This window comes from Astatotilapia calliptera, chromosome 14 (assembly GCF_964374335.1).
Source record: "Astatotilapia calliptera chromosome 14, fAstCal68.1, whole genome shotgun sequence".
In the NCBI taxonomy this organism is placed as follows: Eukaryota; Metazoa; Chordata; class Actinopteri; order Cichliformes; family Cichlidae; genus Astatotilapia; species Astatotilapia calliptera.
The window spans coordinates 419,865-443,756 of record NC_137435.1 but is presented as its reverse complement, the minus strand read 5'-3'; the positions used below and the strand labels follow the sequence as shown (position 1 = coordinate 443,756).

The 23,892-nt window shown below is 44.7% G+C and overlaps 1 protein-coding gene and 1 long non-coding RNA gene across 2 annotated transcripts; one reads left to right on the top strand and one right to left on the bottom strand.

Annotated features, from left to right (window-relative positions):
• Positions 1 to 1,783: 1,783 nt before the first annotated feature.
• Positions 1,784 to 22,041, bottom strand: LOC113036426 (S-arrestin-like). Its single transcript, XM_026192777.2, has 16 exons — positions 21,957 to 22,041; positions 17,401 to 17,468; positions 16,748 to 16,808; positions 15,182 to 15,226; positions 14,617 to 14,816; positions 13,632 to 13,691; positions 13,359 to 13,426; positions 13,147 to 13,282; positions 12,945 to 13,029; positions 12,185 to 12,257; positions 9,630 to 9,767; positions 7,155 to 7,232; positions 6,341 to 6,355; positions 6,173 to 6,225; positions 4,180 to 4,189; positions 1,784 to 3,371 (listed from the first exon to the last, which is right to left on the bottom strand). The coding sequence occupies exons 2-16, from the start codon at positions 17,446 to 17,448 to the stop codon at positions 3,278 to 3,280; spliced, it is 1,164 nt and encodes a 387-aa protein (XP_026048562.1). The 5' UTR covers positions 17,449 to 17,468; positions 21,957 to 22,041; the 3' UTR covers positions 1,784 to 3,277.
• Positions 9,764 to 10,845, top strand: LOC145420189 (uncharacterized). Its single transcript, XR_013901487.1, has 2 exons — positions 9,764 to 10,153; positions 10,270 to 10,845. It is a non-coding gene; the product is annotated as an uncharacterized LOC145420189 (long non-coding RNA).
• Positions 22,042 to 23,892: the final 1,851 nt, after the last annotated feature.

Sequence of the window (23,892 nt, the reverse complement as noted above, 5' to 3'; positions counted from 1 at the left end):
CAGGTTAACTAGATTTTAGGTAACTATTTAGATTTCTTTACATAGTCCACTCTCAATGGTGCCGGTGTTTCATCATGCACGCGTTAAAGACAAAAATAAGTTCTCCTTCTCCAGCTCGTGCAAAAGCATACACGTATCAATGTTATCTTCAGATAACAATGAAATCATCTTACTTAAACACAGCAATCAAAACTCAAATCTAGTTGACCTGAACACAAGCTCTCATGGCAGGTGTGGGGTGAGGGTTACACCTTTGCCCTCGCAGATTTAGTGAAGCTCGCTCCCACACGGCAGAGACTCAGGTGTACTCTTAGGTTGAACGGAGTCGTTTTTTATTTTATTTTTTAGGCTGAATTTCCAAACCAAACAAAGTTCAACCCTTTGACTCAAACACAGAAAACAGCCATACGGTGCTGTTGAGTCAGTAGCAAAGGAATAGAGAAAAAAACATATAAATGATATGAAACAAGAGGAAAACTAAATAATAATAAAATAAAACAGGGGTTTGAGTCCAAGAGCATCTCTAAGTCCAGTAAGGAAATACATTTCAGGGCTTTTGTGTCCAGATCTGGAAAATACTTTGAGATGATTCTTCCACGCACAGAAGTGGGCTCGGACTGTAATATGTTGCTAAAATAATCACATTATTCAGTCCAGATTTTTGTCTTTCATTAATACTCCAGTGTTAGTCCACATCATATACAGAGCAAAGAAATGTTTTAGAACAAAGCCAACTTTGAGAATCGGTCCAAACTCACAAACTAAGTTGGGCTGTAATAAAACATTTTCCACAGTCTCAGTGTTGTCTTCACAGAATCCACAGAAAAGTCTTCCAGTTCAGCCTAAAGTGTGAAAACTGAGAAAACTCGTTCACAAGTTTAAATTCATTGTCGTATTTTTTGGCCTCCTCATCCTCACTGAAAACAACACATTTCCTTTTCAGTTTGCCAGGCTAGCATTTTGTTGACAAAAGGTTTCTTATTAATCGATTCTTGTCTTCCCTCTCTCGCTGGATACCTTCAACAGTTATCGGTCTCACTTCTACACCAAGGTTGGAATATCTCCCAGTCTGTTGAACCATTGTTTTAAAGGGTACCGGGACGATCTTCATACCTGTTTTGTCCATGAAGTGAGTCACGGACCATGGTGCTTTTTGCTCCCTTTTTGATTTTCTGTTAGCACCAATGTGTCCTTAGTTTCACTTGAGTGTATTATGTGTTGTGAACTCATGCTTGTATAGTAGAGGAGAGCTTGTTGGTGGAACTTTGACAGCTTTGTGGGCACTTTGAGAATATCACGGTAGAGAAAGTCAATACCTCGTAATTTCTGTGTCTGACAAAAGAGCTCAAAAATCTTAGTTTGAGGCTCCGTTCATAACCCCCAAATCAAAACTTCTCTACACTCTTAACCCTATCAGCTCATCTCCTGTAGAGACATTTATTATTTCTCCAAATGAAATTCAAATTCACGCTGAATTTGAGTCATTCTGTCACAAACTCATCTCGGATAATAAATTCTTCCAAACACTGTCGTGTTCCTTTGAAGCCATGAATTAAAAGTGGATTTACATGCTGCTGTTAGCCGCTCTCTGTGGACCCAGGCAAAGGATTACATTTGGGCTCTGAACACGCCCCCGGGCCCAGGACGAGCTGCCCTTAGAGTCCGGGCCCTCTGGGTCCACAGCCTCAGTGTTAAGTGACTGACAGTTAGTATCCACAGACACAATGGCTCCACAGATACTCAGTCCATCTGCAGAGACACACAAAACAGCAGGAAGCCTCAGTTTGTGGATGTACTCATTAATCATGACACTTTATTAATCCTTAAGGAAATGATGTAGGTTATAGTTGCTCCAAGACAGTAACAGGCTAAACTAAACAATACATGTTACAGATTTTTCAAATTTAAGAATTAAAAATAGCACTAATGTACACAAATCACTTAATTATAAATATCAAGAATATTATGGATGGATGCTCACTGGACTCGATCTGATCTCTTTATTGTCACCGTATAACAAAAGTACCTCTGTGTGACAGGAAGTAGAAGTGAGAAACCCAAATGTAAAAACATGGAGCCGCGCGGAGTGTGAAACATGGAGAACAGGCTTCTTTAATCAAACACAAGCACAGCGACTAACAGCTCACAACCTCAATCTGTTTAATGCATGCAGAAAAAGTGGAACACACACACGTATGTCAGGTATCACCGTATCAGACAGAAACAGGAGAAACATCGCTGCCTCTAAAATAAGCACACTGACAGGTCAGCTATGACGTGCTCTACAGAACGTCAGCAGCTCGTTTCACTGAGCTCTAAAGATGCACTTTACTCGTCTACATTCGCTCAGAGCCTCACGGCTAACAGCCCGGCCTGCTGACACTCATCATATCCAGCATTTCCTTCATTTAACGTGACACACCGACCCTCTGAGGACGGGAAATGTTAAACTCTGCCTCCCAGAAATGACCCTCAGGCCCTCAGCTGCTTTCCTCTGGAACAAAAGAAGCTCCACGTGCTGCAGGAGGAGGTGGAGTTGGACGGAGGACGGCCAATCATGGATGCCTGTGGCCACGTCGGCATTCTTCACCTAACCCTAATGAAGCACTTAGACCAGGGGTGTCCAACTCCAGGCCACGAGGGCCGGTGTCCTGCAGGTTTTAGATCTCACCCTGTTTCAGCTCACCTGAATCAGATGATTAGTTCATTACCAGGCCTCTGGAGAACTACAGGACATGTTGAGGAAGTCCTTTTAAATCAGCTGTGATGGATCGAGGACACATTTAAAACCTGCAGGACACCGGCCCTCGAGGCCTGGAGTTTGACACCTGTGACTTAGACCATTTCATTCATCAAAGACAAGCAGCTCCACCCGTCCATCCACCTCAGCGTCCTCCCAGCCACGACTGCATCACTCAGCTTTGTTCACAGCATAATCACTGTGGCCACCGGAGGGCGCTGCATCAGGTTTGGGAAACCCTAAAGTACACACCAAACCCAGCCATGGAGGAAATGCTGCAGGAAAAAAAAAGTAAAAACACCTGGTTCCAGGTAAAAGTACTGCATTAGGGGAGGAGATGGTCATTTATGGCAGACAGAGTTTTTGGTTCCTGCTAGCGCCACCTCGCGGCTGTAGTTAGCCTGGGGGTGGTGTTGCAGGAAACACGATGGAGTCGTTAAAACAGTGAGGAAACCACGGGTGGACGACCACGCTGTGTTCATCTTCAGCTCCGAGTGGCCGCCGCGCCGTTTGACCTGAGGCAGCCGTCTTTGTAGTTCAGGCGTCGGTGGGGGACTCGTCGTCGTCTCCGTAGACCACGCCCTTCAGGTAGGCCCGTTTGAATTCCTCAAACACCATGTCATCTGATTCACTGCAGCACAGACACAGTGGGAAGGTCAACAGCAAGCTTCGCGTCCTGTCTCAGCAGTTTAAGTCACTTCCTGTTCTTGATAAACAAGAAAAAACTGAAACACACGTGTACGTTTAAACACACGTTTGCCGTAAACAGTCACATGACCACGCGGAGGTGCTGGGGCTCGATGACCAGCTTTAAACCACAGCCGCCCGATCAAGGTTGTAAAAACTAAAGTGTGGGACTTCAGTCTATCAGCGGTGTCAAACATAAGGCTCGGAGGCCACAACTGGATCGGCAAAGCCTCTGATCTCGCCTGCTGGGCAAACGTGAAGGAGGGCAGGAATTTTGGCCTTTAACTGTGTTTTCATTTCAAAATCCATCCGCTGTTCTCACCGAGGTGACGACAGAACACGACAACATAACATTTTACAGTCACAGGACGAGCGACGAGCGAATTTTCTACATGTCGTGCTGACAGATTTCTTTGATCTGCGTTTAGTTGTCGTGTGGAAAAAGGAGACGCCTGTTTTATATTATTTATGCCTCTCAGGGATTAAAAGTGGGATTAATCTTTACAGGGACAGCAGGGGCGCTTTGCTGGTCCGGCCCTCCACGTAAGACGAGCTTGACCTTCCTGCTCCACGTGAGCTACGTCTGCTGCTCTGCTCCTTTTAAATTTAGCCAGTCAGATTCGAGCCCCTCCCCCCCTTGTAAGACAGAGAATCGGCCTGGGAAGCGCCAACCTTTCCCTATGATGTCCGTCACACAGAGGAAGACGTCACTGTGTGGGACAGGAAGTGATGTCGTTTACTGTCACACTTACCTGTCCTTGGCTGCAGGTCAGTCAGCATCAAGAAAAGAGAAACAGGTGAAATATGAACAATATGAACTTTTTTATATGGCGCCAAATCACAACAGCTCGTTTCATACGGTCAGGTAGACCCTGCAGTGACACACCTGGAGGGTAACACTGGGAACACGCAAGAGTGTGCACCTGAGAGTGTGTGTGTGTGTTTACGTGTGTGTGTTTACGTGTGCGTGTGTGTACGTGTGTGTGTTAAACTCTATTAATCGGTGCTAATCTGGATGTTAATCTGTGTGACGCAGCTTCTTGTTTATCACAAACTGCTGTCAGCAATACACAAGAAGCAGCTTAAAACACACACACACGTAAACACACACACACGTAAACACACACACACACACGTAAACACACACACACACACACACACGTAAACACACACACACACACGTAAACACACACACACGTAAACACACACACACACACGTAAACACACACACACACACACACACACACACGTAAACACACACACACACACGTAAACACACACAGACACACGTAAACACACACACACACACACACACACACGTAAACACACACACACACACACGTAAACACACACACACACACACACGTAAACACACACAGACACACGTAAACACACACACACACACACACACACACGTAAACACACACAGACACACGTAAACACACACAGACACACACACGTAAACACACACACACACACACACACACACGTAAACACACACAGACACACGTAAACACACACACACACACACACACACACGTAAACACACACACACACACACGTAAACACACACACACACACACACGTAAACACACACACACACACACACACACACACGTAAACACACACACACACACGTAAACACACACACACACACACGTAAACACACACAGACACACACGTAAACACACACAGACACACGTAAACACACACAGACACACGTAAACACCCACACACAGACTCACACGTACACACACGTAAACACACACACATAAACACACACACACATAAACACACGCACACACACATAAACACACACACACGTAAACACACACACAGACTCACACGTACACACACGTAAACACACACACACGTAAACACACACACATAAACACACACACACATAAACACACACACACGTAAACACACACACACACACACGTAAACACACACACATAAACACACACACACACGTAAACACACGCACACACACATAAACACACACACACACACACGTAAACACACACACATAAACACACACACACACGTAAACACACACACACACACACATAAACACACACACACACGTAAACACACGCACACACACATAAACACACACACACACACACGTAAACACACACACATAAACACACACACACACGTAAACACACGCACACACACATAAACACACACACACACACACGTAAACACACACACATAAACACACACACACACGTAAACACACGCACACACACATAAACACACACACACATAAACACACACACACGTAAACACACACACAGACTCACACGTACACACACGTAAACACACACACACACACGTAAACACACGCACACGTAAACACACACACACACATAAACACACACACACGTAAACACACACACACACATAAACACACACACACGTAAACACACACACACACACGTAAACACACACACACGTAAACACACACACAGACTCACACGTACACACACGTAAACACACACACATAAACACACACACACGTAAACACACGCACACACACATAAACACACACACACGTAAACACACACACACGTAAACACACACACAGCTGGACCAGCTTATGAGCCGGTTTACATGAGAACATGTTCTGTGTGTGTGTTTACGTGTGTGTGTGTTTACGTGTGTGTGTGTGTGTGTGTGTTTACGTGTGTGTGTGTGTGTGTGTGTGTGTGTGTTGTGGAAGCTGAAAGAAATCTGTACCTGGTTCAGGTTTGGGATGCATGAGCCTGAAGGGAACCTCCAGAGACACCTCACTGTAAAGCACAGACACAGCTGTGAGTCCAGATGTTTTACACACACACACACACACACACACACACACACACACACACACACACACACACACAGTGTGTCTGAGCGTGACCCTACCTGGATCCCACCATCCTGTCAATGAAGGGCAGCAGAGAGAGAACAGACACAAAGAGTCAGATTGCTTTGAGGTTAATTTTCCCTCTGATATGAGGCGCAGCGTGCGGGCACGACCCTGGCTGAGAGAGCGCTCCTATTGGTCAGTGACACTTCAGGCTCTCTGATTTGAAAAGATGGAGTTTCATGACCCTGGCACATGATAGAGGTGTGTGGCTGGTGTCCAGGTCAGCTGACCCAGGAGGCTGTCACAGCCCCACATAGCAAAATTGGTATGGCCCAGATCAGGCCCACACAATGTTCTTACACATGGCCCACATACCGCAAAAAATGACGGCCCTTTGGTGGCCCAGATCTGGTTGACATACACTCTGCCGTGACACCGGTCAGTCAGAAGTGCCAGCTTGATGCCGGATCCAGGCCAGACCTGTTTTCTATGAGCCTGGCCAGATGGACCAAAACAAGATTGAGCCAGATGTGGCATGCCATCACATAGACAGTGCCGTCTAAGCCAGGCCTGGCCCACATCTGGATGACAGACCACTTACCATGCCAGAAGTCAGCTAGCAGTGCCGGCTTGACACCAGATCTGGGCCAGACCTGTCTGCTATTTGGGGCCAAGGTGTTGGTGACGTTGAAGCTGTTTTTGTTGTTCTGTGTCATCAGTTGCTCGTATTCACAATGTGTTCAAACCACTGCCTCGTCACACCTGAGCTGCTGTAAGTGAGGTCAGGCAGAGGGCCTGTAGTGACCTTTGACCCCTCACCAGACACCTGAACATACACACACTGTTAACAGCAGGAAGTGTGAGACTCACCCTGAGGCGACCATCCTCAGCACGACCTTATAGGAGACCAGAATCCCCTGAACCTCCTTCAGGACCTCCTGCTTCACACTGAGACACAGACAGCTCTCATCAGCTTAAGGAAAACTTTCTGAAAGTCACACAACGCTCTTTCGCTAAGCTCAGGAAACTCAGGTGCTCTCGGCATTGTGTACTAGCACGCTATGTGGTTAAAGGACAGGTTCACAGCTCTGTCAGGGGTCACAGGTGTCTGAAAGCACGAGCAAGGTTTCAGGCTCGTCGGCACAAACTGAGAGTCAGGAACCGTTTGCAGCACAGAGCTTCAGATCATCCAGAGTCCCTGTGGTGTTTCTAACCCAGCAGCTAGAAACAGGTCAGAGATCTGACCCCGCAGAGGAGATATTAGGAGGGAGATGTCCGAATCATCGAATCAAATAATTGTTTGGGATGCTTCTGGTTCCACCTCTAAGAAGAAAGTTAAACTGTGGAGGCTTCATGACCTGACAGAACAAAACGAGACCTCGGCTCTGACACTTGGATGAGTCCATTTCTATCATATTTCTAATTTCAGTGGTTGATGTTCTGGAAAACATAGTTCAGTCTCCTGGAGGCTTCCAGTCGTCAGAGGTCATCAAGCTGTGATTTAAATTGAAAAATTTGCCAAAGTGATCCCACTATATAAAACTGGTGATAAACAGATTGTGTCAAACTATGGACCGGTATCTTTACTGCCTCAGTTTTCAAAGATTCTTGAAAAACTATTTGCAAACAAACTAGATTCTTTTATTGATAAATATGATTTATTGAATGATCATCAGTATGGGTTCAGAAGAAATCGCTCAACATCTCTAGCTGTGATGGAATTTATTGAAAATATTGCAACGGCTGTGGATGAAAAACAGTTTGGAATAGGTGTGTTCATTGATTTACGTAAAGCCTTTGATACGATAGATCATTCTTTACTTTTACGGAAGTGTGAAAGGTATGGTTTAAGAGGTGTTGTACAATTTTGGTTAAATAGTTACTTGAATAATAGGTTCCAATATGTGAGTATTAATAACATGAAATCTAAAGTTAGAAAAGTAACTTGTGAAGGTCCGCAAGGATCTGTTTTGGGACCTAAGTTACTTTTACTTTATATAAATGATATTTGTACAGCCAGTGATGCTTTAAAATATGTGATGTTTGCTGATGATACAAACTTAGTTTGCTCTGGAAAAGACATAAAGAAATGACTGAAAACAGTGGAAACAGAGCTCATGAAGTTAAATAGATGGTTTGTATTTAATAAACTATCATTGAATGAAAGTAAAACAAAATTTATGTTATTTGGAGGTAGTAAAAGTAATATTAAAGTAAAATTGAATTTAAATAATGTTGAACTTGAAAAAGTATATGAGCCAAAATCTTTAGGAGTAATTATTGATGATAAACTTTGTTGGAAGCCCCACATAGAACATGTGAAACGAAAATTATCCAAGTCTATTTCTATTCTTTATAAAACAAGAGATTCTTTGAATAAGAACTGCCTTTATTTATTGTATACTTCCCTTTGTTTGCCTTATATGACCTACTGTGCAGAAATTTGGGGGAACACATACAAAACATATTTGGATTCAGTATTTAAATTGCAAAAAAGAGCTATTAGAATAATAAATAAAGTTGGATACAGGGAGTCCACCAACCAGTTTTCTGTAGGATCCTCTATGTTAAAATTCATGGACATTATATATTCTAAAACTTTAGAAATGATATATCGTGTGATGAAAAAGAATGTTCCAATGTGTATTTTAAGGATGTTTCAACTAAGAGATGGAAAATATGATTTGAGGGGGTCTTATGTGTTTGAAATGCCTAAAGTGAGAACCAATGTTAAGTATGTGAGTCAGTTTTGGGAGTGAAATTATGGAACGGACTTAATGATGAACTGAAGATGTGTTTTTCTTTGTCATTCTTCAGGAAGCTTTTAAAAATTAGTATTATACAAGGTTATAGAAATTTGGTTTGTTAACATTTTTTTGTGTTGATTTAATTTCTTGATTTATCATTGATTTCTTTTCAAACTGTTATACAACTTATTTATCAATGCTATTTATTTTCTTGGTTAAGGATTTGATTACTTCTATGGGGGTAAGGGATAGGATAAGTATAAGCCATAAGGCTTCAGCCTATTCACTTTTCGGTTTCTGTTTGAGTACTTTTATGTAAAATTATAATCTGTTGTTGTTGACTGAAATAAAAATTTCAATTCAAATTCAACTGAGGCTCCATCACCTCGACGGCCTGACCGGACTTCAGGCTCATCTGATGGAGTCTCCGGAGATCTCGTGAGAATGCAGCCGGTCTGAACACTGTGTGTATTTTGCCCAGAATGCTCTGATGACAGATCTGTCTCACCTGCCAGGTTAAATCATGTGAACCTGTCCTTTAAAGAGCAGCCGTGTTTCCTGTCTAACACCATCATTAAAACCTCAGTGTGTCTCTGACATGCTCGATGAAGCCAGGTTGGTGTCCTCGTGTTTAAGTCGCCCATCCAAAGCGAGTCCTCTGCGGTCTTTGTTGTATGCCAGCAGAGGGTGCAGGGTGTACTCCTGCTTCAGACTGGTGCCACAAGGCACAGAGTCACTGTAACCGAAAACATAACATGATTAGAAACCTCTTGGTCAAACCCAGGGTGGTTAAAACTAACCCAGCTGACAGTGTGAGGTCACTAGGAGTATCTTTAGACCAGGGGTCACAACCTTTATGTAGCCAAGTGAACTAATACTACACATGGAAAGGGTTTAAAAAGAGGGAATTGTGTTTTTGACTGGTTGCCTGTCTACCGGAGGTCTGTTGTAGGGTTGTCATGGTGATGACTAGACCTCGCGTTTTGGGGGTATACTGTCCCTTTAAGAGCCGCCGTAAGCCAGAGCACGCATGCACTCAAGTTTGTGTCACACTGAGCGCTGTGAGCGGGAGCACTGGAGAGTTAGAGACTGCAAAAGATTCTGTGGCTAGCTACACACGAGGTAAATGTGCTAAAAAGTGTAGCATACTGCAAAATATTGTCACCAGTGTTGTAGTAGACTGTAATTAGCTAAGTTTCTTTAGCAGTGACTCCATGTTTGTGACCATTTCTGTACAGTTCTTAACGCGCGACGGGTGCATGTTTAATGGTCACGTGCTGTGAAAGGGACTGAAGAGCGGGTTGGCGTGAGTAGTTACAGTGTCCTAACAGATTTCAAAGTTGTTAAGTTTATACTTTTACTCACTTTGCATAACTCTGTATGTTTCTGTTTGATTCAGAGGGGAGATCACTTGCTGTGTGATTCCTGCGTGTGTACTTGTCCTAGCACAGTAGCTGTGTGGAGAAACCGAAGTGAGTTCATGATGTTCTCCCATAGAAATGTATGTTTAAAAGAGAGTTTACAGTGCACTTTATTGCCAGTTGACCTGCGAAGTTGTGGGATGTAAACAATGTGTTTATTTGTTTTGTTTTCTCTTTTTTTTGTTGTATTTGTTTCTTGACAGGTCACTACTGTTGTCTATACTGTTTGGATTTAACATGTACATATGATAGTTACTGTTGTCTCAGACCCTGAAAGGCAGTTTAGGCTGAGCCAGTGGAATAGTTAAATTTTGCCGTTTCACTCAAAACTACAGAATTAAAACTGTGCTCCTCCGAGTACAGTCGGAGAATAAAAAAGCCCACAAAAGAGTATTTCCTGTGTCCTGTCTCATTCCCCATGACCGGGCCACATTTAAGACCCAAAGAGCCACTTGGAGCCGGTTTCCACGCAAAAGAAAACACTGAGAGCCGCAAATACTTTGTGACGTCTAAAATGAAGATAACACTGTACATATTGTTTTTTTACCTTTATGCTTTGTGTGAACAGCTAAAGTGTGTTGCTTATGAAATCCATGAAGTGCTACAGAGAAAACTACATTTTATTTATGTAATGAACACATTTCGATCTCTTAAAGAAATATAACAAAAGGAAAGCTGAACTACAATGATCCAGCAAACAAAAACTGCTGTGAGCCGCCAGCCTTATATCTCCTTTGGGCTTTTGGAGCCTTGACCTGACTTTTAAAAATAACTGGAAAAAAAGCTCTATGCTGCTGAAAAATGAAAAATAGATATTTACAAAATTCTGCCTAAATATGTATTTTACCTGGTTAATGTGTGCGGTGGGGCGTGGTCTGCAGCGCCGCTGCAGGGGAGGCGGACGCACCTGAGCGGCACCAGCAATCACGCCTCGCCACCTTAAAGTCTGTGCTCTCTCTGCGGTTGTGTGTCGGGCTGTGAGCTGCAAAGCTACAGCCGGCTGTGTGCGTACAGCAGCCGTGTGTGAAAGTGGTCAATAAAGAGAAACTGTAAAGCGTGTTCATGCAAACATCGTCAGGTCTGCCGTGATATGTTTACAACGGGACTTCTGCTCCTGAACCTCTGCGCACAGTGAAGTCACTTCATCTTTACAGGACTGTAAGCTGTCGTCTGTGAGGCGTGAGCGTGTTTGTTTTTAACATAGTTCGCGGTGGAGCTGCTGACATAACGTGGATCCCAAGAGCCATAATTGGCCTACCTGGGGTTGAAAGTCTCGGTAAATGCAGGCATTTCAGCGGGCACACCGGCTTCCGCCAGTGTGACGCTTATTTTGAGCGATGAAGAAATAATAGAAAATAAAAGTGTATTTTTATATTTCAATATCACAATAATCTAACAATTTATAACTACAAGTTTAAAAAGAACTAATACAAAAAAATACACTTCAGCTAAATGTAATTTATTTTCCCAAACCACGCAGAGCCGCAGTATAAGGACTAAAGAGCCGCAGGTTGCCGACCCCTGCTTTAGACCAAGATGTATCAGGTACGACAGGGGCACATCTGTTTTTAAACAGATCAATGCAAAAATTAAATGTACAGGAAACATCTTCCTTTTGAAAAAAGAAAAAATGTTCTGTCTGATCAAACTGAGACCATGAACGCAACTCCTGCTTTAAGTTCCCTCAGAAAATATTCAAAAGAAATATACTTCTGTTATATCCTTAACTCACCTGGTCTCCTCTTTGGCCACAGACTTGACGTACTTATCGTTGGAGTAAAGGATGACGTGGGTCACCTGCTCGACTAAGCACAGAAACTCAAAGTAAGCCACCGTGCTGCTGCAGACAGGGAACACACCTGTCTGCTGTCAGAGGCCTGCAGGTGAGGCAGCGTGTCACCGCCACAGACACCTTTCCTCATGTTTACAAGGAGCAGCTTTTCTGGTTAAACATCTCCTTAGGTCACAATTCAGTTTGGCCAATCGTGTCTGAGCAGGCTTTGGTTGCATGACTTTTTAAATTTATGCTAATGGAAGGAAGTGTTATCAGCTGATGTCTCCAGTCAACCCGATACCACTGCAAAGTGCGTATTAGACACGCCGTCCACTGTGTCCATTTCACCCTTTGCCCCTCCAAAGAGTGAAATGTGCAAGCGTGCAGTAAGCTGCAGTACCAGCAGGGGGAGACATTTTATTTAAAGTCATTATGTCTTGAAATAAATAAGCCAACAAAATAATGTAAATACATATTAGCTGCCTAGCTTAGATGTTTCTGGAGAGTAAGGACTCTGGAATGGACTTCATACAGTTTTTGTTCACTACAGACTTCTCGGCTTTAAATCAGTCGTCTCCCCTGATGGTAATGCAACTTCTGCATGCTTGTACATTTCACGCTTTCCTTTATAAAAGGAAAAACTGGAGAAATGATGCTTGGTGGCAGAGACACGCTGCTCTACGTCACCTTAAGTACTCTGAAGCCAAACTGATGTCACCTGACAAGCTGATGTCTTTGATGTTCCTGCTGGACGAGTTGGTGATTTCAACATTGGCTTTGAGCGGCTCGCCGTGGTAAAAAGTCTGCAGACAGGTAAGCAGACAGGTAAAGTGCTTTCATGAGTATATCTGTGAGAGTCCTCCAGCTTTCAGAACCTGGTGGTTCTGGTGTCTGATTCAGAACCTGACTGAAGCTCTGACCTCTTTGGGCAGGCTCAGTTTCACATGCAGAGGTTTCTCGGACATCAGGAACTCAAAGGTTGTCTCTGCGCTGGGAAGCAGTTTGCTGTCCTCTGGACTGAACTGGATCTTACGGATGGTGAGACGGACAGAACTCCTGCAGAGAGGACGGAGGAACACGTGAAAGGCTGTCCATCGAGTCTTCAGACTGAGATCCACTCTGAGCGACTCACTGTTTGTCGATCTTCTCGTCCTGGTTCTCACCACAGAAAGCTTTCACCTCAAATTCCACCGCACATTTCTGTCCAGCACACAGAAACACACAGTTTGCACATTTACAGCTAGTATCATTCATCGGGCAAATTGGCTGCTTTCAGAGGACTGCGTGACAACGCAGAGAGAGGGAAGCTGATGTGAAACATCAGTGTGTGTACTCTGAGACTTTGTGGTGCTGAAGCAATGTACAGATGAAGAACATGAAAGGCTGAGTGTAGTGATGGCGTTACCTTCCCCACGTCGGACAGTCCGGGCTGCAGAGTGATGGAGCAGGGCAGGTTGTCTGGAAACTGAAGCACATTAGACCGTCACGCTCGTCCTGTACGGTACCCGAATTGGTACGTCTCATTCTAACCTCTTCAACAATAAACACAGGAATAGTAACTAATCAAGACAATCTATACGATTAGAAGAGTGAAACCCACCCCTTCCTCTGTAACTGCGCCACAGACACACGCTGGTGACTACAGAACAATGACCTCGCCCGTGTTCAGATTTCAGTCAGGTTCTCGAAGGTTCTCATACAGCTACAGAGAACCCTCCTCTTTATTTCTGAAAATTTCTTCCCTAAAATGTTAGATTGTCTTTCTGAACGGTTAATGATCATTAATTTCTAACCTCTCAGAGAACTCTACTCTTTTCTGCTCAAATGTGGACATCCATCCATCCATCCTATTCTGCTGGAGCCTATCCCAGCTGTCTTAGGGCAAGAGGCAGGTTACAACCTGAACAGGTCGACAGTCTAGAGTTTCCAGTGAACCTGACCTGCATGTCTTTGGACTGTGGGAGGAAGCCGTAGAGAACCCACGCACACGGGGAGAACATGCAAACTCCACACAGAAAGACCCCTGTGGTTGAGTCAAGCTCAGGACCTTCTTGCTGTGAGGCAACAGTGCTAACCACTGTGCCACATTTCTAGTTTTAAAGAGAGTTTTAACAGATTTCTGAGACATTTGTGGGGGTTTTGTTATTCTGACTGGTGCTCTAATTTTTTATTCATTCTGTAATCAGGTTTTCCTTTTTTACCTTGAGGATTTTGGATGACGATTTAGGCCAGATCTGCACTGGGTACAAAACCTAACACAACAAAAAGGACTCTATTCCAGACATGACAAATGTGGCCTTTCTGTTTTCTATCCTTGAACCTGATGGAGGGATTAAACCTCTTCCTCTAGCAGGGCCTGATCTTTCCAGATGTTCCAGGCTGTTCCTCACCTCGAAGAAAAAGGGGAAGGCGTTGTTTCCAAGCTTTCGCAGCAACTTCTGCTGGATCTTGGTGTGGGTGAGCTTTTCTTTGTCCTGCAGCTCGGGGTAAACCTGCCGGGTCACCAGAAAGAGGTCCCTCCTGAATGCCACGCCCATCACATCCATGTCCTGACGGCCGTAGCGAAATGTGCACGACAGCATCACATACACTAACAGACACCGAAAAACAGGAATGAAGCCACACATCCAAGAACATGCTGCACCAGGAGAATCTGGCTCCATCAAACCTAAATCAGTGTGAATAGAAGCTGGAGAAACGTCTGTCAGAAGCTGCTTATTGTTCTCTGAGATCTTTTGTGTCGCACCCACCCCACACTGCAGAGAAATGTTCATCTGCACAGAAAGAAGCTTTCATTCAGTGAAATATGTTTTACACAGGAGCCACAGTCATAAGCCCTGTGGACCTCCTCCGGTAAAGCTGAGCTTCTCCACACTGATGGGCTGAAGGAGGGAGTCCCACGGCACCTCCTCCGGGTTCTGTCTTATGTTACTGCACACATTTAAACACACTGACCTTTCTTTCCTTTGAGCTGCACTGGGTCAATCACAATCACGCCATCTGTAGGAAACAGGAAGTGATCAAATCACAACACATTCCTGACTGTTTTAAAGGTTTGTCACTGTCCTCCTACTGGGCATGAGCAGAAATGGTCAACTACTTCCTGCTCTGCTACCATCCCCATATCCATGGCTAGTTTACAATTAGCAGTAAAACCAGTGAGCACTGTTCTTCAGTCTGTTCACTGCGGTGTATGGATCCCACAGCACAGGCCACCCCTTCTTCTTTAGCTCTCAGTGAAGGCAGTCGCACTTTTCTCCTCTCCTCCTCACCCTTATCTTCCCTGCTTAGCCTCTATGTCCTTGTCTTGTGTGCATTACTTTCCCTGGAATAGCCTCCCAATGTCGTTCTCTAAAACCTAAAGAGAATTATGGATTTGATCAACTGGTCTCTGAATGCTATTGACACCCTTTTCTCAACGAGAAGTCTGGGCTCGGGAGAGCCTGAGTGCCCTGGAGGGACTTTCCCTGCCGGATACACGATGGACGGGTGGCAGAACTGGAGGGTCGTGTGCCTGGCGGGACTGTCGATCGAGGACGCTGAAGATATCTATCTATTCGGAACCGTGATAACAGGGTTCATGCTGATCGGAGTTGGCTTAGCCCTGGTTTATCGGAGAAATAAGAGAGCGGAACCGGCTGTTCAAACCCCCCCAAGGCTGCCCGCTGGGATCGAAACGGAACGAGGCGCGACCTCTCACAACGAACGTAATATGGTCAACACCTTGGAGACGCTTACAGCTGCTGTGAAGGCTCAAAACAACACCATTGAGCGTATGAGGGGAAACATCAGAGAGAGGCCTGCTCACAATGACACCCTTGAGCGACAGTTGGAACACATCGCGGAACGGGTCACTGCAGTTGTGAGGTCTCAGAATCAAAAGAACGACAACACCATGGAACAGAAGTTTGATACCATCATGGGGAGGCTCGCGGCTGCCTGCTGTAACCCTAATTTCCCTCGGGATGATTAAAGTATTCTGATTCTGATTCTGAACATTCACCATGAGCGCTGTGTGGTGGAGAAGCTCTGTTTAAAGAGTCGGTCCTGGGTCTTTGACCCAGTTTGGAGTGAAGTATGGTTTGTGACTCAGATTTCATATTCTAGCTCTGTCTTTATTTCTATATTTCATAGTGCTCTGAATTTTTCATTATTCACATTTCTAGTTCTATGTTTCTTGTTCATGTTTGGTGTCTTCGTTTCCGGTCTGTCCCTGTCTTGTACCTGTATCTCTCTCCTTCTCTGGTCTGTCTTTGTGGCTCTTTACTGTCGTAGTCCTGTCTCTGTGTTCTGCTCATTTGTCTCCACAGTCTGTCATGTCTCCATGTTTTTCTTCCCCAGTCTTTGTGGGGTCCTGACAGAGTTTATGCTTTTTTCTCTCACAGGGCTCAGCACATGCAGAGATGTCATGAAGACATAGGCCTGCATCTGTCAGTCCTCCATCTTTAAACATTTTCAAGAAACATTTTTCAATCAGTAGCAAAAGCAGAGCGAGAGCAGGTAGTTAGCATCAGGACTCACCGACTGGATCCACAAAGTCGCAGTGATCCACAAAGTCCCTCTTTGCCATGTAGACGGTCACCTGAAAACACACGAGGGTCACGTAAGACTCAGAGTCTGCAGGAGCTCCACATTCCCTCTAAGCAGGGTGGACCATCACATGCTTGCAGAGGCAGAAATGACAGCACAGCTCTGAGTAGAGGTTTTTTTTTGTGCTTTTAGTTTCCCACAGACCGGGAGCAGAAGGCGCATCGGTTCAGTTCATCGATGGAGTTAATGTTTTTGAACCTTTTCCCATTCTGAGGTCAGGAATAAAAAAAAACCTGAATGTTTACCCGCAGGCAAAGCAGACATTAATATTACAGTTACTCTGTCACATGTCAGTTCAATTTGGATTTCAGCACAAAGATGCCATCGCAACCCAGAGGGTCCGGATTAACAACCTGGATCCTGTTGCACACAGAGCGGTGGAGCAAGATCAAGGACCAGAACTTTATGGATGCCTTAAATGGTGCCCTGAGTACAAATCAGCATCCTTTCAGTGCTGATGTTTCTATTAGGGGGAAACTTTAGTCTCTCCAAAAGGAACTTTGATATGACCTCTGCTCTGGGTTTCTAAACCACATCTTCTCCATGACTTATGATGTCGATGCTGAACTATCTTCAGAACTTACCGACTTGTCACGGGACACCTTTTTAAAGACGACGTGCTTGGGACTCATGCTGAGTGTTGGATCTTGACCTGCAGCACAGAGACATTCACATATCAAACGTTTATCATCTCAAAGTTAAATTGCACACAGCCCTCACACCTAAACATCCACTCGTGCATCTATGGATGATTAAAGCATCCCAGTAATATGACCAACTGAGAACACAGGCAGCAGATCTAACGCAGTTTTCTTTAACATTGTACAGACATGAAAGAAACTCCGACTAATAAGAATAATAAAAAAGATCTGGTGGATGGAGCACTCCAGCTGTGGTTTCGGTGGGTGATGGTCTGGGCTGTACTCGGGTCAGTTATGGAGCCGTGCTGCTGCAGGCTGTGCTCAGTGAGATTTCTTCATTGTCTGGAATCACAGACGCTGTCCAGACAGAGCACATTCTCCTACAGCTGCAGATGTGCCTCAGCATTAATGACGCCATCACAGATGTGCCAGCTACCCCTGCACCTGCTCGGAGGAGGTGGGGGAGTTTCTGGATCTTCGTGTGGATGCAGTGATGTGCTCCACTCCTGTTCCATGTTGCATCCACCAACACAAACCAACGCCCACCAACACCAACCAACATCTACCAGCACCTACCAAGATCCACCAAAATCAACCAACATCTACCAGCACCTACCAAGATCCACCAAAATGTGTTCCTGTTTTATTGTGAAGGTCTGCGTCTCATGTGAGTGTGTTCAGTTTTACCTCTGTCTCGTCTTGTTGATTATTCCCAGCTGTGTCCACCACCTGTGTGTAATTCCCCTGTGTTTCTCTGTGTATTTAAGTCGTGTCCTCTGTCATTGTAGTTGCTGGTCCATCTGTGTATCCACCATGTCTCACCCGTGTGTTCTCCCTGCTGTCCATCTCCTCTGCTCGTTCTCATTCTTGTCCAGGTTTGTGCTCTGTAGTTTAGTTGTTTCCAGTCTAGTTTAGTTCGTGCTCCATTTGCTGTTTGTCCATATTTATTTCGTGTTCAATAAACCACCTTCACTTCTCCACTACTGCCTGCGATTGGATCCTCATTTATTATTTTCACACGGCTCTCCTCACCCGCCGTGACAAAAGTGAAACTAAGCAGAGTGCACTCCAGAGTTGTTTTTATCGAAACTTAGCGTGTGTAGCCGAACTATATATACACCTTGTGATTTTGTCAGAGCTGTGGATGCGTGCTCGTCTCCGCAGTTCTTCATTTCCGGAAATGTAAAATAAAGATAATTTTTTGAGTTTTGACCACTCTGGGTCTAGTCTTTCTTTGCTGCCAAAAGAATTCAAAAGAACGTAATTTCCAAACACAATTTGGAGACTGTTATTCATGCCTTTATTACCTCATGCTTTGCCTATTACGATTCCCTTTTAATTGGGGTTGGGTTGTGATCCGTGTGGTCGCTGAACAACGGTTCACCCCTGAGGAAAAAGGTACCTTTGTCCTACCAGCTGTTGAAGAAAAGGAAATGGAGGAGTCACGGAGCCGTGGGTTTCAGCCACCACTGAGACCATCGACTTTGAGGGGACTCCTGCAGATGGGTGAGTTGTAGCTAACTTGTATACAGTCATGGAGAGTGTTTGTCTGGCCGAGGGGGGGAACGCTGGCCGACTCTGGAGTTCGAGTCTCCGGAGGGAAAATCCTGGTGGTTTGAGACCCCAGGCCTGTGTTCGGGTTTTTGTCCAGCACAGGGACGGTAATTAAAATCCACCGTCGGGAAAAATCCTGGTGGTTTGAGACCCCAGGCTTGTGTTCGGGTTTTTGTCCAGCACAGGGACGGTAATTAAAATCCACAATCGGGAAAAATCCTGGTGGTTTGAGACCCCAGGCCTGTGTTCGGGTTTTTGTCCAGCACAGGGACGGTAATTAAAATCCACCGTCGGGAAAAATCCTGGTGGTTTGAGACCCCAGGCTTGTGTTGGGAACGGCTCATCACAAGGACAGTGGCTCGAGCACGCAGTTGGGGAGAAGCCGGCCCAGGCCTGTGTTTGGTCCACAGGGACGGCGGTTCGAGTACACTGTTGGGAAATCATTCCTATGTGCAGTGACGGTATTTTAGCACTTTTCTGCCGGTAAGGGAAGAAGGCCATTGCAGAGGACGCTCTGAATGTAAAGGGAAACTGGATCCAGTAAAGCGGCAGGCTTCCACCAGGCGGCCAGGCACAAAACTCAATGCGTGACTGTATGGTAAGAACTGAGTAAAGATTAGATTAGATAGAACTTTATTAATCCCTCGGGTGGGTTCCTCTGGGAAATTCGATTTCCAAAAAAGCACAGCACCGACAGAAGTTACAGAGTTATACACACACACACACACACACATATATATAAATACAGAGACAATATAAATAAAATATACGAAGGGGATAAATAGAATAAATAGGAATAAAAATAAAAATACAAGTGAATTGCACATTTCAAGTATTGAGTCTATTGCACCGTTGACTATTTACAAAAGTATTGCACAAAAGGTATTGCACAGTGAAGAGGCACTACAGCTTAGTTGTTCCCCCCTCCTTTGTCCTCCTGTTTCCCCTCCCTCTCCCCTCCAGAGAGGAGTTAAACAGTTTGATGGCGTGTGGGACAAAGGAGTTTTTAAGTCTGTTAGTTCTTGTCTTTGGGAGAAGCAACCTGTCACTGAACAGACTCTTCTGATTGTTTATGGCCGTGTGCAGAGGATGCCCAGCATTGTCCATAATGTCCATCAGTTTCTTTAGTGTCCTTTTCTCTGCCACTGTCACCAGAGTGTCCAGCTTCATGCCGACCACAGAGCTAGCCCTCCTGATCAGTTTCTCCAGCCTGCATGAGTCCTTCTTTGCTGTGCTGCTCCCCCAGCACACCACAGCATAGAAAAGTACTCCAGCAACCACAGTAGGTATGGTGTTCTTGGGATGCAACTCAGTATTCTTCGTCCTCCAAACACGACGAGTTGAGTTTATACCAAAAAGTTCTACTTTGGGAGAATGTCATGTGGTCAGATGAAACCAATCCTCTGCTGTATCATCCATGTGCTCTGTGGCAAACTTCAGACGGGCCTGGACATGCACTGGCTTCAGCAGCGGAACACGTCTGGCACTGCGGGATTTGATTCCCTGCCGTTGTAGTGTGTTACTGATGGTGACCTTTGTTACTTTGGTCCCAGCTCTCTGCAGGTCATTCACCAGGTCCCCCCGTGTGGTTCTGGGATCTTTGCTCACCGTTCTCATGATCATTTTGACCCCGCGGGATGAGATCTTGCGTGGAGCCCCAGATCGAGGGAGATTATCAGTGGTCTTGTATGTCTTCCATTTTCTGATGATTGCTCCCACAGTTGATTTTTTCACACCAAGCTGCTTGCCTATTGTAGATTCACTCTTCCCAGTCTGGTGCAGGTCTACAATACTTTTCCTGGTGTCCTTCGAAAGCTCTTTGGTCTTGGCCATGGCGGAGTTTGGAGTCTGACTGTTTGAGGCTGTGGACAGGTGTCTTTTATACAGATGATGAGTTCAAACAGGTGCCATTCATACAGGTAACGAGTGGGGGACAGAAAAGCTTCTTACAGAAGACGTTACAGGTCTGTGAGAGCCAGAGATTTTCCTTGTTTGAGGTGACCAAATACTTATTTTCCACCCTGATTTACCAATAAATTCTTTACAAATCCTACCATGTGAATTCATGGATTTTTTTTTCACATTCTGTCTCTCACAGTTGAAGTGTACCTCTGGTGCAAATTACTGACCTCTGTCATCATTTTAGGTGGGGGAACTTGCACAATCGGTGGCTGACTAAATACTTTTTTGCCCCACTGTACCATCATCCACCAACATCCACCAACATCCACCAACATCAACCAACACCTACAAACATCAACCATCATCCACCAACATCTACCAACACCTACCGACATCTACCAACACCCACCAACATTCACCAACATGTACCAACATCCACCAACACAAAACCACATCCACCAATACCCACCAAGATCCACTAATGCCCACCAACACCCACCCACATCCACCAACATCCCACATCTCTGCAGCATCCTCCTCTGACTCCACCTCTCCATCCAATCATGAACTGTAGGTGAGGGACTCACTGACCTTTACAGTGACAAATGTTTTTCTCAGATTGTTGAACTGTGTGCTCACATCCTGACACGCAGAGTTGAACCCTTTACATCTCCTCTGAAGCTCTGAGAAGATCTTCTCGCCGTTCCACCTCAGTTGATGGCAGATGTTAATCCAGTTTTACTGGGGTTTTTTGTTTGTTTGTTTTTCAATCAAACTTAATGCTGCATCATATAAAATCAGGGGATACTACAAAAACAAATGTATGAGTTTTAACTTCTGGTAACTCGTCACCAAGTTTAAAAAGTAATTGATCAGATTTGTTGTTTCACATCAGCTGTGAAGCTGTTTGTGCTTTTAGGTGAAGCTTCACAGAATTAAGGAACATCAGCTGACCTTCAGACTTCCTCAATAAACTAATGAAACCCATCATCAAACACTCATTCACACTGATAACAGATTCATCTCTCGCTGAACAGACTGACCTGAAGCTGCAGTGATGAAGACGAGCTGGAGAGAAGCAGGTTTGAAGCTGATCAGAACGATCAGTTGTATTTATAATCAGCACACAAAGCCTGGTCAGCATGCACATCATTACAGGAATAATCCTGCAGGCAGACACACACACACACACACACACACACACACACACACACACACACACACACACACACACACCTTTTCTAGTGGGTTGATGAATTTTCTAAATTACCGACTGATGGCAACAAAAGCAGATTTGAATAAAAGTGGAATTAAACATCTTTAATCCAAACCCCTGACCTCACCATGCACCTGACCGTTGGAGCTTTGCAGTAAATTTGGACCTTTTAAATGATTATACTATCATCTCATATCTTTCATAACTTTTTCAGCTCAGCAGATCTCCACATCAAACTTTTTGGCTGAAAAAGATGTTTAAAGTCTTTTTAAAAATGCAGCCCGGTTGCTTCTACAGCGTCTGCAGGAGTCACAGTCAGAGCACTGAGCCTGCTCTCTGTGAGCAGCTGCGTGATGATCGATCAGAGTGTGAAGAACCTGCAGCAGTTTCATGTCTATTTATACAACACACACACACACACACACACACACACACGTATATATATACACATGCAGATGAATGAAGACTAAAAGCACATGAGGTCAGATGGTTTTGGTTTGTGTATTGATCGATATTAATATGACATTAACATGATCAGCAGGATGCGAGTCAGCTGAGCCGATAAATTTCTGTCACTCAGACTCAGCAGTCTGAGTGCTGACAGCAGCAACACACACACACACACACACACACACACACACACACACACACACACACACACACACACACACACCTGAAGCTTCGGTTGGACCTGAGTTGGTCTATTCAGCTGCTCGTTGATGCTTCTAAAAGTCTTAAAGGTGAGTCACCTGCAGGACCTGAAAGTGAGGACATCGTGGATATCAGCAGTAAGCGGACACGTTAACCTTTGACCTCAGTCACTGACACAGAGACATGTGACCATAATCTGCTGTGCACAGTGTTGGGGAGTAACGGAATACATGTACCGCCGTTACGTATTTAAAATACAAAATATGAGTAACTGTATTCCGTTACAGTTACCGTTTAAAAAGGTGGTATTCAGAATACAGTTACTTTGTTGAAATAAATGGATTACACTGCGGTACTTTCCTGTTTCATTTTGTCGCGGGTCAGGACTGTTTGGGTTTGTTTGACAGCTACGTTCTGTTGTTCCAGGCGGCAGCGTTACGGTTGCCATGGTTACAGGGCGACGCTCTCTCTCTCTCTCTCTGTGTGTTTCCTGGGTGAGAGAGCGCCTTTTCGTTGTTGTGCTAAGCTAACAGGCAGAATGCTACAAGCATAGCTCTAAAGAATGTAGCATCATGGGCAGTGTAGTCCGTGCTGCAGGGAGAATGGACTGCCATACACATTATGGGTCTGTGAGCGAGGAGGGAGAAAAAGGCGAGTGGAAAGGTACGAGTTGTCATCGAGGAAAAACGGGAGCTGGAAGCATGTAAATATAATAATAACCACTGCAGCCAAGAAGAGAGCCTGACGAGCCCAGTTGTAAGTAAGCTATTAAGACTCGACTGTACACCGTGTTCCTGTTTTCGTCTGAAAACAATAAGTTCCGTTGGAGCAGCCTTTCAACGCCTCTCTCTGTCTCTCGCAAGAAAAGTTGACCCACACAACAAAGTAAAGCTATTTTTCGGCTACGAGCCGACAGAGACCCCGCCGTATTAGTCAGAGGTCCCTTTACTACAGTTCGGAGTCGCGGACCTTCAGTAACAGTAATAAATCACACAGCAATAGTACATTCACGTGTTGTAAAAAGCATGATAATATATTAAGTAATCCAAAGTATTCAGAATACGTTACTCTCATTGAGTAACGTAACGGAATAAGTTACAGAATACATTTTG